The sequence below is a fragment of the Myotis nattereri genome (assembly GCF_964212035.1).
Source record: "Myotis nattereri genome assembly, chromosome: 16".
NCBI classification, from domain to species: domain Eukaryota; kingdom Metazoa; phylum Chordata; class Mammalia; order Chiroptera; family Vespertilionidae; genus Myotis; species Myotis nattereri.
In genome coordinates this window covers 17,787,372-17,800,899 of record NC_138091.1, presented here as the reverse complement: position 1 = coordinate 17,800,899, position 13,528 = coordinate 17,787,372, and the positions used below count along the sequence as shown (strand labels likewise).

Here is a 13,528-nt window from a genome sequence, read left to right as displayed (position 1 = left end):
ACTAGGAGGAACTGGTGGAGTTCCAGAGTAGGGAGCTGTCTTAGCTCAGTGAGGAGAACCTGGGGCTCATTACAAGGCCCCAAGAGTGGTCATACAGGAGGGCTCCTCATGTTGGGCATCATGGTGACCCTGTCAGATCCTCTAGATGTCACTGGATGATTGGAGGTCATCTCAGAATCCCACTGATTTCAGGTAAGTTGTACCTCTGGCCACCTGAGAGTTGGCAGCAGCTGTTCTGTTGTTCTTCTATTCCTGACTATAACTTACTTATCTGGAAGGTTTCACCCACCTAAGGGGCCTTATTCTTTTGGGTGATTTACATGAAAAGAAACTTATCAGTGTGTGGATTGCTACATTTGCTGCCTGTTCCATCAAAACCAAGGAAAGCAGTAGTCCCTGCAGCAACCTCGTACCCTGCACTGGGCCCTCCCCCTCCTCTACATCAGACTAATGCATTAAAATGTCTAGTGCAAATGCAATATTTCCACAATGTCTTCCATAACAATTCCAGCTCATTCTAGAGCCTCTTTCTCTGAAATCCTATAAACACTGGAACCATCATTTATTTATCTAAGAAATATTGAGGACCTACTATGTGTGAAATATTGTGGTAAGTACTGCTATTGGAAAACTGAATCAATCTACAGAGAAGTAGGGGAGATATGCTTTTTAGAGAAGTGACTTAGCTAGAAGGTAAACAGTAATAATGTGTAGTGGTAGTTGAGATTGATCTATCTATCTATCTATCTATCTATCATCTATATATCTCTATATCTATCTATCTATCTATCTATCTATCCAGAGAGATAGAGAGAGAGAGAAAGAGAGAGAGGGGGAGACAAAGGAGAGAGTGAGATAGGGAGAGAGAGACCCTTTTGAGATGGAGACTATTTTTTTTTTTTTTTTTTACAAAGAATTCATTCATAGCCAGTATTTGAGTCAAGTCTTCATAAACTTGGCTGTGTAGAATTGGAGGGAAGCCATTGCAGGTAGAGAAAACAGCATGAGTAAAAAAAAAAAATCAGAGGGTCGTAATCGAATGCTTATGGTGAAATGGACACAAAAGGGAAAGTGAAAAGTAGTTAATTACTCTTTAATATATGGAAAGAGCTGTTATTCATCTATTGATTTGTCAACTTGCAAAGTATTTATCAATTATCAGTTTTATAAATGATGATTACCCCTGAGAATGACCCCCGTCCGCATCTCACCAAGTATGTGCGCTTAGAATTTTAAGACTATGTTAGAGTTCCCCGCATCCAACTTTTCATCCATGTGAGCTCAGGCCCTCATCACCCTTTCCCTTTTGTTAGAGTCACCAGACTCCATCCTCTGATGCTAGTGTGTTCTCTGCAAGGAATAACATAATCTTAGTGAAGCTCCAACTCTGCTTATACCATGGGCAGTAAAGGCGCATAAATATTTTGACCAGGAGTTTATTATAAGAGCTGAAGAACTTAGCTCCATCTGGCTCAACGTCTGTGCTTGCTTCATGTGGGGACCTCTCCTTAGAGCTATTGGTCAATGGACCAAGCCCGAGGGAAGGACAAGTGGAAGCTAGTGGCCTCCACTAGCAGCAACCACCAGGTAGGTTATGTTGCAATTTTTATTTCAGAAGCAGGTAGCAGATACCATAAAAACAAATCGTTTAAAATCAAGCTGTTATTCAAGGTCTAGAGGAAGGGCTTAATTAACAACAACAACACCGGCAATTTATTGACTGAGAGATTTTGAATTTATATTTCAGAGTATGTCTCTCACCTTGGGAAAATGTACTTGGCTAGAGTGTCCAACGTCTACAATCATAGGTTCGTCTCCTTGATTCCTGCCATATCTTTGCTTCATCTTCACTGTTTCTAAAAGCTTTGAGATTAGGCTATGTTTTAAAAGTCCATCGGCCGAAACTGGTTTGGCTCAGTGGATAGAGCGTCGGCCTGCGGACTGAAAGGTCCCGGGTTCGATTTCAGTCAAGGGCATGTACCTGGGTTGTGGGCACATCTCCAGTAGGAGATGTGCAGGAGGCAGCTGGTCGATGTTTCTCTCTCATCGATGTTTCTAACTCTCTATCTCTCTCCCTTCCTCTCTGTAAAAAATCAATAAAATATATATTTTTTAAAAAAGTCCATCTAGTTTTACTGGAAATATCATTAAATTTTTATTTTGAAATCTGCTTATTGGTTTGGACTAATCCCTCAGAGTAAAATGGGGAATTCCATCTTAATCTTACTACATCAAAGAGGAAGTCTGCTTTTATCTTAATGTATTTTCCCAAATATTCTGGCCCTTTCAATAAAGAGAGTATGGGAGGGGCAAGGTGATGGTGGTTCGGGGCATCTCAGCTAAGAATAGGGTACAGGCTTTGAGGTGGTGGGAGGTCAGTGAGTGAGGTAGTAGGAAGTGGGAAATCATCAGCTAGAGCACTGGGAACTTATCAGGTAGTTGTGAACATAGGTGGTTTAAACACCTATTTATCTATATATTTAAAAGACTAATATGCAAAGTGTCCCCTCGGGAGCTCGACCAGGAGACTGGGAGTTTGATTGCTCAATATGACATATGCTGACTACCAGGGGACGGCACAGAACGAAGGAAGGCCTGGCCAGCAGCCGGAAGGCCCCATTCGGCCCTGATCGCCAGCCAGGCCTAGGGACTCTACCCGTGCATGAATTCCATACACCAGTCTCTAGTGTTGAATAAATACATTAGGTAGACTGATGCTTCCACACCTGGGACATTCCCTTACAGGGACTCATGGATCCAGAAGCTGGGACCAATGGGACTGCTGTTACTGAGTTCATTCTGCTGGGCCTCGTTGAAACAGAGAAGCTGCAGTCTCCGGTCTTTGTGCTCTTCCTCTCTGCCTACCTGCTCACAGTTGGGGGCAACCTCAGCATCCTGGCTGCCATCTTGGTGGAGCCCAAACTCCACACCCCCATGTACTTCTTCTTGGGGAACCTATCAGTGCTGGACATTGGGTGCATCACAGTCACTGTTCCCTCAATGTTGAGTCGCCTCTTGTCCCACAAGCGTGCAGTTCCCTATGGAGCCTGCCTCACACAGGTTTTCTTCTTCCATCAGTTGGCTGGTGTGGACTGCTTCCTGTTGACAGCCATGGCCTATGACCGATTTCTGGCCATCTGTCGGCCCCTCACCTACAGCGCCCGCATGAGCCATTCAGTCCAGTGGATACTGGTGGCTGTGTCCTGGGCCTGTGCCCTCACCAATGCACTGATCCACACTATTGCCCTAACTACACTCAACTTCTGTGGTCCCAATGAGGTCAATCACTTCTACTGTGACCTGCCACAGCTCTTCCAGCTCTCTTGCTCCAGCACCCAACTCAATGAGCTGCTGCTCTTTGGTCTGGGTTTCCTTATGACAGGTGCACCTGTGGTTCTTATTGTCACCTCCTACATCCACGTGACAGCTGCAGTGCTACGAATCCGCTCAGTGGAGGGCAGGAAGAAAGCCTTCTTCACATGTGGCTCCCATCTCACTGTGGTTTGCCTCTTCTATGGTACTGGTATCTTCAACTACATGCGTCTGGGTACAGAGGAGGCTTCAGACAAGGATAAAGGGGTTGGGATTTTCAACACAGTTATCAACCCCATGCTGAACCCACTTATCTACAGCCTCAGGAACCCTGATGTTAAGGGTGCCCTGTGGCGGGTCCTTGTCGGTAGGCGGTTACTGAACTGAGGGGTGATGGGGTCTCTTCTTTCCTGCCTTTTTTTGGGTTGAGGAAAATTTCCCATGAAGTCAGTAACTCGAGAAATGATTATGAACCATTCATTTATAGATCCTCATGTTGAAAAATTTTGTGTGATGTGTTTGTCCTGCAAAGAAATCCTGCATAATTTATTCATACAATAAACATTTATTGAATTGCTTCTATGATCCAAACACTCTTCTAGGGCACTGGTGAACAAAATAGACAAAGTTTTTACACTCAAGCAACTCACATTCTAATGAAGGGAGAAAAAAAGATATGAAATAAATAGGCATCCTATATGATAGATCACATAGTGATACATACTATAGAGAAAAACAAGTAGATAAGGGGACATGCGGTCAGGATCTGCAAAGCAAGTGTCCCTGGCAAGCTGTTCCTTGTATTTAGTTATGCTCACTTTCCGGGTAGAGTTGAAACCTTGGAAACCAGGTAGTTCTGGGTAGCGAGGAAGGATTATTCGCTTAATCACTCCGTAATTTCCTATATCACTGTGAAGTCTTCTTCTTGTGGTAAATGTGAGATTCCTTCTAGAAAAGAGTGCAGAAAGCTGTTTTAAACCAGTGCTAAGGAAGATTCTATTCTACTGTTCACCTTTCACCTCCAAGAAAATCAGTTCCTTCTTTTTACTAACATAGATTCCCATAGGATGTCTAGGTGATAGGTAGGGCCTAGAAAGGGAAATAGCCTATTAAATAAAAGCTACATTAATGCATAAGGGACAGACACAGCTTCAGGTCGAAAAAGGTGTGCTTCATCTCCATCCTCCGCCATATTTTTCTCTCTTATTGAGTCATCTTCCTCACATATATGGCAAAGCCTTTGAAAGAGTAAGCACTTATGCTCCAACCAGATCCCGAGACTTTTCAATGTAGAATGTCCAACATAACCTTCTCCTCCAAAGTCTTACTTTTCTCTCCCAAACCTCCTAGTTCAGAAAATATCCATCATGTTGTCCCTGGGAGTAATGCTTCTTTCTGAATTTACTTTCCTGATTTGTGTCTCTTCTCCAGCCTCCATCGGAAGGCTACTTACCTTGTCCTGGCAGTTCTGCTGTGATATCCCTCAGCTGTATCACTCCTAAAATTGCCCCATGGCTACACCTGAAGCTCATCTGCTCTCTGACCTCTTCTTGGAGCCAAGGAACTGGAAGAATGAGCTGGAATGGGATGGAGAAAAAGACATGAGAGTGGGAAGTGGGACAAGATTGGGTGTGGAGGTATGAAGATGAGATGTGAGGAGATAGGGAGGGATGGGACAGGACGGCGAGCTGAACCCAGAAAGAAGGATAGAAAATAGGGAAAGGACATGAGAAAATGGGAGATGAGAAAGGGTGGGAGAATTAGGAGCATCAAGCAAGATGACTAAGGAATGTTGAGGTCAAAGATGGATATAGAGAAAAAGCAGAATGAGCAGGGGTTGGAGATAAGAACAAAATTCATACTACGGAACGACTTCCCATTAGCTGTGCCCATGTAATAAACAGCAAATTTGATGTTAATGTTAGCCCCCACCTTTCCCAGCAGAAAAAAAATGTTTAAGTTTTACCAAAGGAATAATGATGCAAAAATGTCTGGGAACTCCTCCGATGCTTCCTCTGGCTGGCTGACCATCTTAGAAGGTCAGGGTAGGACTGACAGATGGAGGAGAGGGAGGAAAGATGTGTTTGGTGAAGGTTTATCCTCCACAGCCCCCCTGGGCCATCTAAGTCACCAGCCTCCTGCCTTTGCGGGCAGCACCTGCCAGTACAGTCTAATGAGCAGAGGTGAAGTGTGTCGCTTTCCTGACACTCTTGGTTCTGCAGACACTGTGGGGTTGGAGAGAATGAGCTTCTCTCATAGGGCAAAATTCTTGTTGAAGAAAACCAGGCATGTGGGCTGTAACCACTGCTCTGTGACCTTAGACTCGCAGGGGTGGGCAAACTTTTTGACTCGAGGGCCACAATGGGTTCTTAAACTGGACCGGAGGGCCAGAACAAAAGCATGGATGGAGTGTTTGTGTGAACTAATATAAATTCAAAGTAAACATCATTACATAAAAGGGTACGGTCTTTTTTTTTAGTTTTATTCATTTCAAACAGGCCGGATCCGGCCCGCGGGCCGTAGTTTGCCCACGGCTGCCTTAGAGACTTCCTTTCTGTGGGCGGGCTTGTTTCTACCTTTCCCATAAGGACCCAGACCAGATCATCTCTCCATGGTTCTTCACATTTAACTACCTTTGGTTATACTATTCTGGATGAACTATTTCCTAGGGAAGAACCCAGAAAATATTTTGAGGGCATTACAGTACACATTTTCATCACTTCATCTAGACTCTGAGCAATTAGTACTATTCCCCTCCACCCCCACCCCCAACTCATCTATTACCCCAAAGGGTAATCTCTTACCCCCAGGCCTTGGCATGCTTCCCCCTGAACATTTATCTCAACTCTTAAGGGTGCTTTCCTTAGAAATTGTTTCCTACGTTCTGTCTCGCCTCCAAGACCAAAAAGGTTAGTTAACAATGGATATCAGCTTTTTGACATGTAACTTGCAAATGGTTTCTCTAGCTTGCCATTTGTCTCCATTTGATGGATGCATGTTTAGCTAAACAGATGTGTTACATTTTTATGTGGTCAAATCTGTCTTTTCATGGCTTTTTTATTTTATGTCTCATTTTGAGTGGAAAAGATGTTTTCCATCTTATCAGGAAGATAGGCTAGGTTGTACTGTGCTAGCAAAACCCTAAATCTCAATGGTTTGCAGCAGCAAAGGTTAATTTCAAAGTCATGGAACTTCAATGATCTGATGGATCTGAAGAGTTCCTTTTTTTCTGGGTTGTTCATCTTTTTTTCTTTTTGTAAGAATGAGAGTAAGGACTTCCAAGCTCTTATATGTCAGAGTGGAAACCAGAAGTCAACATCTTATTTGACAATGGCCTGTGGTGGGCATGACTTCTATTTCCTCCTTTCTTACAGCTGCCAGTTTCCACATCCAGGTGGTTCCGGGGAGTGTGGTTCAGGGCCCCAGAGTGGAGGTGTCAGCACAGCTCACTGGCCTGGCCACAGAGAGGATGGCTGTATGTGGACATGTGACTTGGTTAGTTTAATAAAATTCTTTATATTACACCAGAAAACAATTCTGGATGTTCTCAATTAAATTAGAGCAGCTGGAGAGCGAGAGGAAGAGGCATAGCAGATAGCCTGTCAATAGCTGGGAGCCAGTGGACTGAAGGGTCTCAAGTCTGACTCCAGTCAAGGGCATGGGCCTCGATTGCAGGCTGGCTGGATCCCCGGCCCTTGTTGGGGCATGTGCGGGAGGCAATCAGTCAATGTGTCTCAATGTTTCTCTCTCTCCCTATCGCTCCCTCTCCCATTCACTCTCTTTAAAAAATCAATGGGAAAAATATCCTCCAATGAGGATCAATAACAACAGAAATAGCTGGGAGCCAGCTCACAAAGGGCTGCTCCCACTTCTGAGTGTCGGTTGGAACGTGAATTAACTTCCAGGCAACTATTTCCATGATGATCTGAAAGAGAGAACGAATACCCCTATTTTTAGTAGAATGTTAACGAGCACCATGTTGCTAACAAACACAATGTTACGTTTGCGTTTGCCTATTGCACTTAAGAGTTCCCGCAGCTTTCTCACCTTTCTGAACCTCAACAGGCAAATAAACCCAAACGAAACAAAAACCACAGCTTGTGTCCCTCTCCTGGTGAAAATGTGGGGGTGGATTTGTAGAGGTCGTTTTTGAAAAACGTACCAACACTCTGAACAATAAAAACGTTTGGCCCAGCAAGTGCACTTCGTCAATTTCGCGTAAGGAAACAATCAGGTAAGTGAACAAAACTAAGACATTTTCTACGGTGTTGCAAGCAACGGGGAGAAAACTGGAAGCAACTTTATATTGACTACTGAGAAGCACGTAAATGAATTCTGATATATTTATTGAACCGCACATTGAACTACTGCCTCGGCATTAAGCTGTAATATAGCCGGATATTTACTAACATAGATATTATTCTGTAAAAAAGCAAGTTTCAAACTAATTTGATTTAGCTGAGATCAAAGTGTAACATTTAAATCCAGCTAATTATTTTGGGCTTCTTTTTACTTGAGTATTTCTACAGTAACGCATATTGTTGGTTTAATAAAAACAATGAAAGCTAAAAATAGTGAACATTCAGTGGTATCTCATCGCCTACACAGTATATTCCAAGCTCTTCAACAAGGCCTCGGTGGCCTGTCCCCGACGATGTCCTCCTCAGCCACAGGGCTTGCTGCGGCTTGGTCACCAGTTACACTCAGCTGGGACAGTCTTTACTTGCCTTGGGTGTTCCCATCCTCTCTACCTTTTTGTCCAGCTGTTCTGCTAACAACTACACTGACTATGGATCATGCCTTCTGCTCTTGCATATTATCTCATTTAATCCTCACAGCTGCCCTCCGAGTGACGCAATGCTGTTGTTCTCAGTTTACAGGGGAGAAGAGGACACGTAGAATGGTGAGATGACTTCCACACATACCCTAGGGATGGGAAGAGCTGTCCAAGGCCTATGGGAATATCCCCTCTACTCCGTGCCTCCGCCCCTCTGGGAGGGATCTCAGTTCCCCCTGGCCACTTTTCCTGGCTGACTCATCAGCATTCCTTAATCATCGCTCAGCTGTCACCACCTTAGGGAAGCCTTCCCTGAATCCTCCATCACTGACAAGGCAGGCTAGGCTTTCCTACTTTGTGCCCCCAACTCTTTTGTCCCGACCATAACCCTTCAGGCATTGCATTAAAGTTGTCTTCTTCCCTGTCCATCGTGAGCTCCTGATTCATGTTTGGAGCCCAATTTGAGTCATCTAATAGGCATTTGGTCATTAACAATGGAATGAAGTGAAACTTATCAATTCAACTGTCTCCAGGTCGAGGTCCGTGCTGGCTCCCCTGCCTCATCGGTAAAGGATTGCTCTCTCTTCCCAACTGCCACCTTCCAATGACGCATCTTTGTATCAGTTACTATCCCTTTTCTAGCCAGTGCATTGTACAGGGCAGGTTGAACCTAAGTAGAGATTGGATCTCCCTTTTATCTCCTTCCTGTCTAATGCTTCTACCACCACTCCTGTTCAGGAATGTGTGTTGATATGCTTGAGAGTTTTGTTTTGAGTGAAGAATGGAGTTGTTGCCAGGGCAGTGGAGTGAGGAACCACAGTCATAAAGGATATGATGGGCTGCCCAGGGGTAAGGTCTTCCCACAGAGAAAAGGAAAGCAGGAGAAAGGCACAGTCACTATTGGTTAAGGCCCAAGAGACAAAAATAAACCCAGAGCAAAGGAGAGAGCTTTTCAAGTGTTGCCTGACTTGGAGGGGGTTTTGTCCAGAGACTCTGGGTCAGACGGAAGCAGTGGGAGCTGTGCCCAGCAGAGCATCAGGAGCTGGGCAGCCTCACAGAGGACACTTGCAGGGAGGGTAGTGCAAGGTGTCTCCTCCAAATGGCTTGCAAGTAGTGGGCTCCTAGGAGAGGGCCAGCGCTCACCAGCATGAGTGGGTGTGTGCTAGCACGTAAGACCCCTCCCAGATCATAACCGGGTATGTTTTGAAAGGCTGGGTTGGGGGCACGGTGGCCCTATGGTCAGGTAAGGGAAGGATTTGAGCTTACACATTTCTAGTATTAGTGTTTGCATGACCTTATTTATTGCCAAGGCAGGTGCGATTTGGGGCGATTGGGTTACCATGTCTTTTCCTCGTCACAGATCTGTGAGCTCATTCTGAGCAGGAGCACTGTCCTGTTTACACCTGTGTTCCTCAGGGGGTAATGCTCTTCACATGATGGAGCAAGTTCCCAGTCTCCACTTCAATGCCCCAAATTACCCTCACGTCAATCTCTGTGACGGTTTTCCCTAGGAGGCGTCGTCCCAAGGCCCCATGCATGTCCTTGTTCCTCAGATATAGATGAAAGGGTTCTTCACCATGGGGATGGCCACAGCCTACTGCGGCCACCGAGTCCTTCATGGAATAGGTGAGGAGAGGCTACCGATATACCATGTCAAGTGCCGCATAGAAGAGGGAGGTGACATCCAAATGTGGGGCACAGGAGGAGAAGGCTTTATACTTCCCAGTGGCTGAGGGTATTCGGAGGATGGCTCAGACAATCTGGAATAGGACATGATCATGAACCCTAACGGGGTAAAGAAAATTAAACAGCCTGTGGCCATCAGCAGCGTGTAATTCATCTGAGTGTTGGAACACGTGAGTCGCAACAGGACATACAACTCACAGAAGATGTACTAGATCTTTTGGGACCCACAGGCAGTCACCTTGAGCATGAGGAGGGTGTGGATGAGGCCACAGAAGGTGAGGAGCACCACACAGAGCCCAGGGCTCATGGCCATGGTGTAGTGGAGAGGGCCTCAGATGGCCAAATAGTGGTCATATGCCTTAGTGGCCAAAATGAGGCTGTCCAGGGTCACCAAGGGGACCAGGAAGTTGAGCTCTGTCAGACATCCCAACTAGGAAATGGCTTTGTTCAGGGACTGAATGTTTACCAGCGTCTTGGGGATTGTGTTGGTGACAAAGAAGAGGTCAGTGAAGGAGAGATTGGCCAGAAAAAAGTACATGGGAGTGTGCAGGCGGGAGTCAGTGCCTACGGCCAAGATAATGAGCGCATTTCCCACACCATGACCAGGTACATATACAGGAACAACTATCATAGGACCTTCTGGTCTGCAGGACTCTCTCAGTTCCCCGGAGCAGGAACTTGGAGACTTGACTCTGGTGGCCTCCATCCATTTCCTCAACTGTCTGCAACATTGGCACCAACAAATGTTTGTTTCCTAAGTGCCTTCAATTTAACAATGACATTCATAGAAGCAAAATCAAGTAGAGTCTTAGCATTAAGATAACTTACACTAAACTGTATAATATTTTTAGATTAGTAAGAAGATAAAAACAGGCACAGACATATTACTTGGAAAATCTTTTTGCAACTTAGCCATTCCAGCTACTTTTTATCTGACATACTCAACATTGCAGTAATAATGTCTTGTCTTATTTCAAACCCTGCATTTCACAGTACTCCTGAGCTTAAAGATTACTATATTATTATATTTAATGGATTTAAAAATGATATTTAAAATAGTGTATGTATTATAACAAATGGCTATTGTTCTTTGGGCAAAGGGGTGGAAGAAAAATATTGGAAAGGAGAAGGAAAAAGTATTATTATTTGCTGATAAGATGTCCTATCTGGGAAACCTAAGGTGAAGAAATGAAATGCCATCAGAAATAAAAAGCAACTTTAGCCCGGCCAGCGTGGCTCAGTGTTTGAGTGTCAACCTATAAACCAGGAAGTCAAGGTTAGATTCCTGGTCAGGGCACATGCCCAGGTTGTGGGTTCAATCCTTCATAGGGGGCGTGCAGGCAGCAGCTGATCAATGATTCTCTCTCATCAATGATGTTTCTATCTCTCTCTTCCTCTCCCATCCTGTCTGAAATCAATAAAAATATATATATTTTAAAAAGCAACTTCAGTAAAGTGGCCATTTACAGTGAATGGACCCAAAAGCAATGGTGTTCCCAGCAGGCCATGTAATGCAATGGTTAAGATTGCGCTGTCAGATGCTGGGATTCATGTCTGAGCTTTGTCACTTGCACTGAAACCTCAGGCAAGTTAGCTGAGCTCTTTAAGATTTGCTTTTTTCATGTGCTAATGAGTCGTAAGAATAAAATTAATAACGTTCTTAACACAAAGAGTTGGCATGTGGTGAACGCTTAATATATATGGCCAATTACTATCATAAATACATATGTATGTCAACAACCATCAGGTGGAAATACAATGTGTAACATCAACAAAATAATCTAAAGCAGTAAGATGTTAATAGGAATTAAGCCCAGGGGCTTCCAATGCTCTATTTCTCCATTTAATCATAAATCATGGACTTACTCATTTCTAGATAGAAAGATAAACTATTGCAAAGGCACAGATTCTCCTGAATTAATCTAAAATTTACTTATTTGAAGTCAAAATCATAACAGGATTTTGAGGAAACAAAAACTGTTCTAAATTTTATCTAAAAATAAATATGCAAACAAATCTGGAAATGGTTGAAAAGAATATAAGAAGGGGACTTTCTCAGTCAAGCAGTGCGGTCCTGGTGCTGGAGCGAGCAGGTCACGGTAGCTGGGCAGCAACATCAGGAACAGGGCCGAGCACACGTGGGACTGAGTGGATCATTATGGGGGCCCTTTGGCATCAAATAGCACTGGGACAGCTGTTTAATTATTGAGGGGAAAACATTAGATCAGTGATGGTGAACCTATGACACGCGTGTCAGAGGTGACATGCGAACTCATTTTTTTTGGTTGATTTTTCTTTGTTAAATGGCATTTAAATATATAAAGTAAATATCAAAAATATAAGTCTTTGTTTTACTATGATTGCAAATATCAAAAAATTTCTACATGTGACACGGCACCAGAGTTAAGTTAGGGTTTTTCAAAATGCTGACACGCCGAGCTCAAAGGTTCGCCATCACTACATTAGATCAATATTTCAGATCTTACCAAAGACATTTTAAAGGTATTTAAGATGAAAAGAATTTACTGTGCCTTTTCCTTTTAAAAATCTAATGCAGGTGGAACGAAAATTTTAAAAATAAAAAGAATGAGAGAATATAAATAGACTCCATTTAATTTTATGATGTAGAGATGACACTTTCCACAATTTGATGTCTTTTTTTGGGTGAGATGTAAAGGAGAAAAAAGGTCAGTCCTATGAAGTCCTGAGTAAAGAGCCTTGCAGACAGAGAGGTGTGTGTGCAAAGGCCGGAGGTGGGAAAGAGCTCACTGGGGTGAAGGAATGACATATGGGCCAGTGTGTCTGGAGTAAAGAGGGGGGTGTGAGACAGGAAGTTGTGCAGGCCAACGGGGTCCCCGAGCCTGCAGGGTCTTGTTCAGGCTGTAAAATTTATTCCAAATGCAATGAGGACTTTTAGAGGATTTTAAGTGAAAGATATTTAGCAACTATCTTTCTGTTTGTATTTGACAACAGTACTTTAATAATCAGATACGGCTGCTGCATTTTTGATCAGATGCCTTTTCAGTGCCTATCACATTTTATTAACTTTTATAAAGATATGTTTTTAAATTTTAGAATATTCATTCCTAGGTTTAATTTTCTAAAAGCCTACAGCATCTGAGATATTTCTTTTTTTATTTTTAAATTTATTTTTATTTAAGTATAGCTGGTATACAATCTTATATTCTTGTATTATTTCAGGTGTATAAGTGATTCGACAATTTTATACTTACAATGTGATCACTCCACTAATTCTTATAACCATCTGTCACCATGCAAACTTATCACAATATTATTGACTATATTTCCCTTCCCCTTTTCATCCATCCCCACACCCTCTCTTCTGATAACCATCCCTTTGGTCTCTTTTTTTATGAGTCTGTTTTTTGTTTTGTTTTTAGAGTCCACGTATAAATAAAACTCTATGGTAATTGTCTTTCTCTGCCTGACTTAGTTCACTTAGCATAATACCCTCTAGATCCACCCATGTTGTAGCAAATGGTAAGATTTCCTTCTTTTTTATGGTCCAGTAATATTCCATTGTACATATTTACCACATCATCTTTATCCATTCATTTGTTGGTGGACACCTAGGTTGCTTCCGTATCTTGACTATTGTAAACTAGTGGCCTGGTGTATGAAATTCATGCATGGGGGTGGAGGACATCCCGCAGCCCAGCCTGCACCCTCTCCAATCAGGAACCCCTTGGGGGATGTCTGACTGTCGGTTTAGGCCTGATCCCACAGGATCCA

At 43.4% G+C, this 13,528-nt stretch overlaps 1 protein-coding gene and 1 pseudogene across 2 annotated transcripts; one reads left to right on the top strand and one right to left on the bottom strand.

Moving 5' to 3' along the window:
• Positions 1–2,733: 2,733 nt before the first annotated feature.
• On the top strand, positions 2,734–3,699 carry LOC308531816 (olfactory receptor 3A2-like; the record flags this gene model as incomplete). The annotated part of the gene is made up of 1 exon (XM_081108925.1): positions 2,734–3,699. The coding sequence occupies exon 1, from the start codon at positions 2,752–2,754 to the stop codon at positions 3,697–3,699; it is 948 nt and encodes a 315-aa protein (XP_080965051.1). The 5' UTR covers positions 2,734–2,751.
• Positions 3,700–9,501: 5,802 nt separating this feature from the next.
• Positions 9,502–10,506, bottom strand: LOC308531815 (olfactory receptor 1D2-like; annotated as a pseudogene). Its single transcript has one exon. The product of its transcript is annotated as an olfactory receptor 1D2-like (transcript).
• Between the last annotated feature and the right edge of the window lie 3,022 nt (positions 10,507–13,528).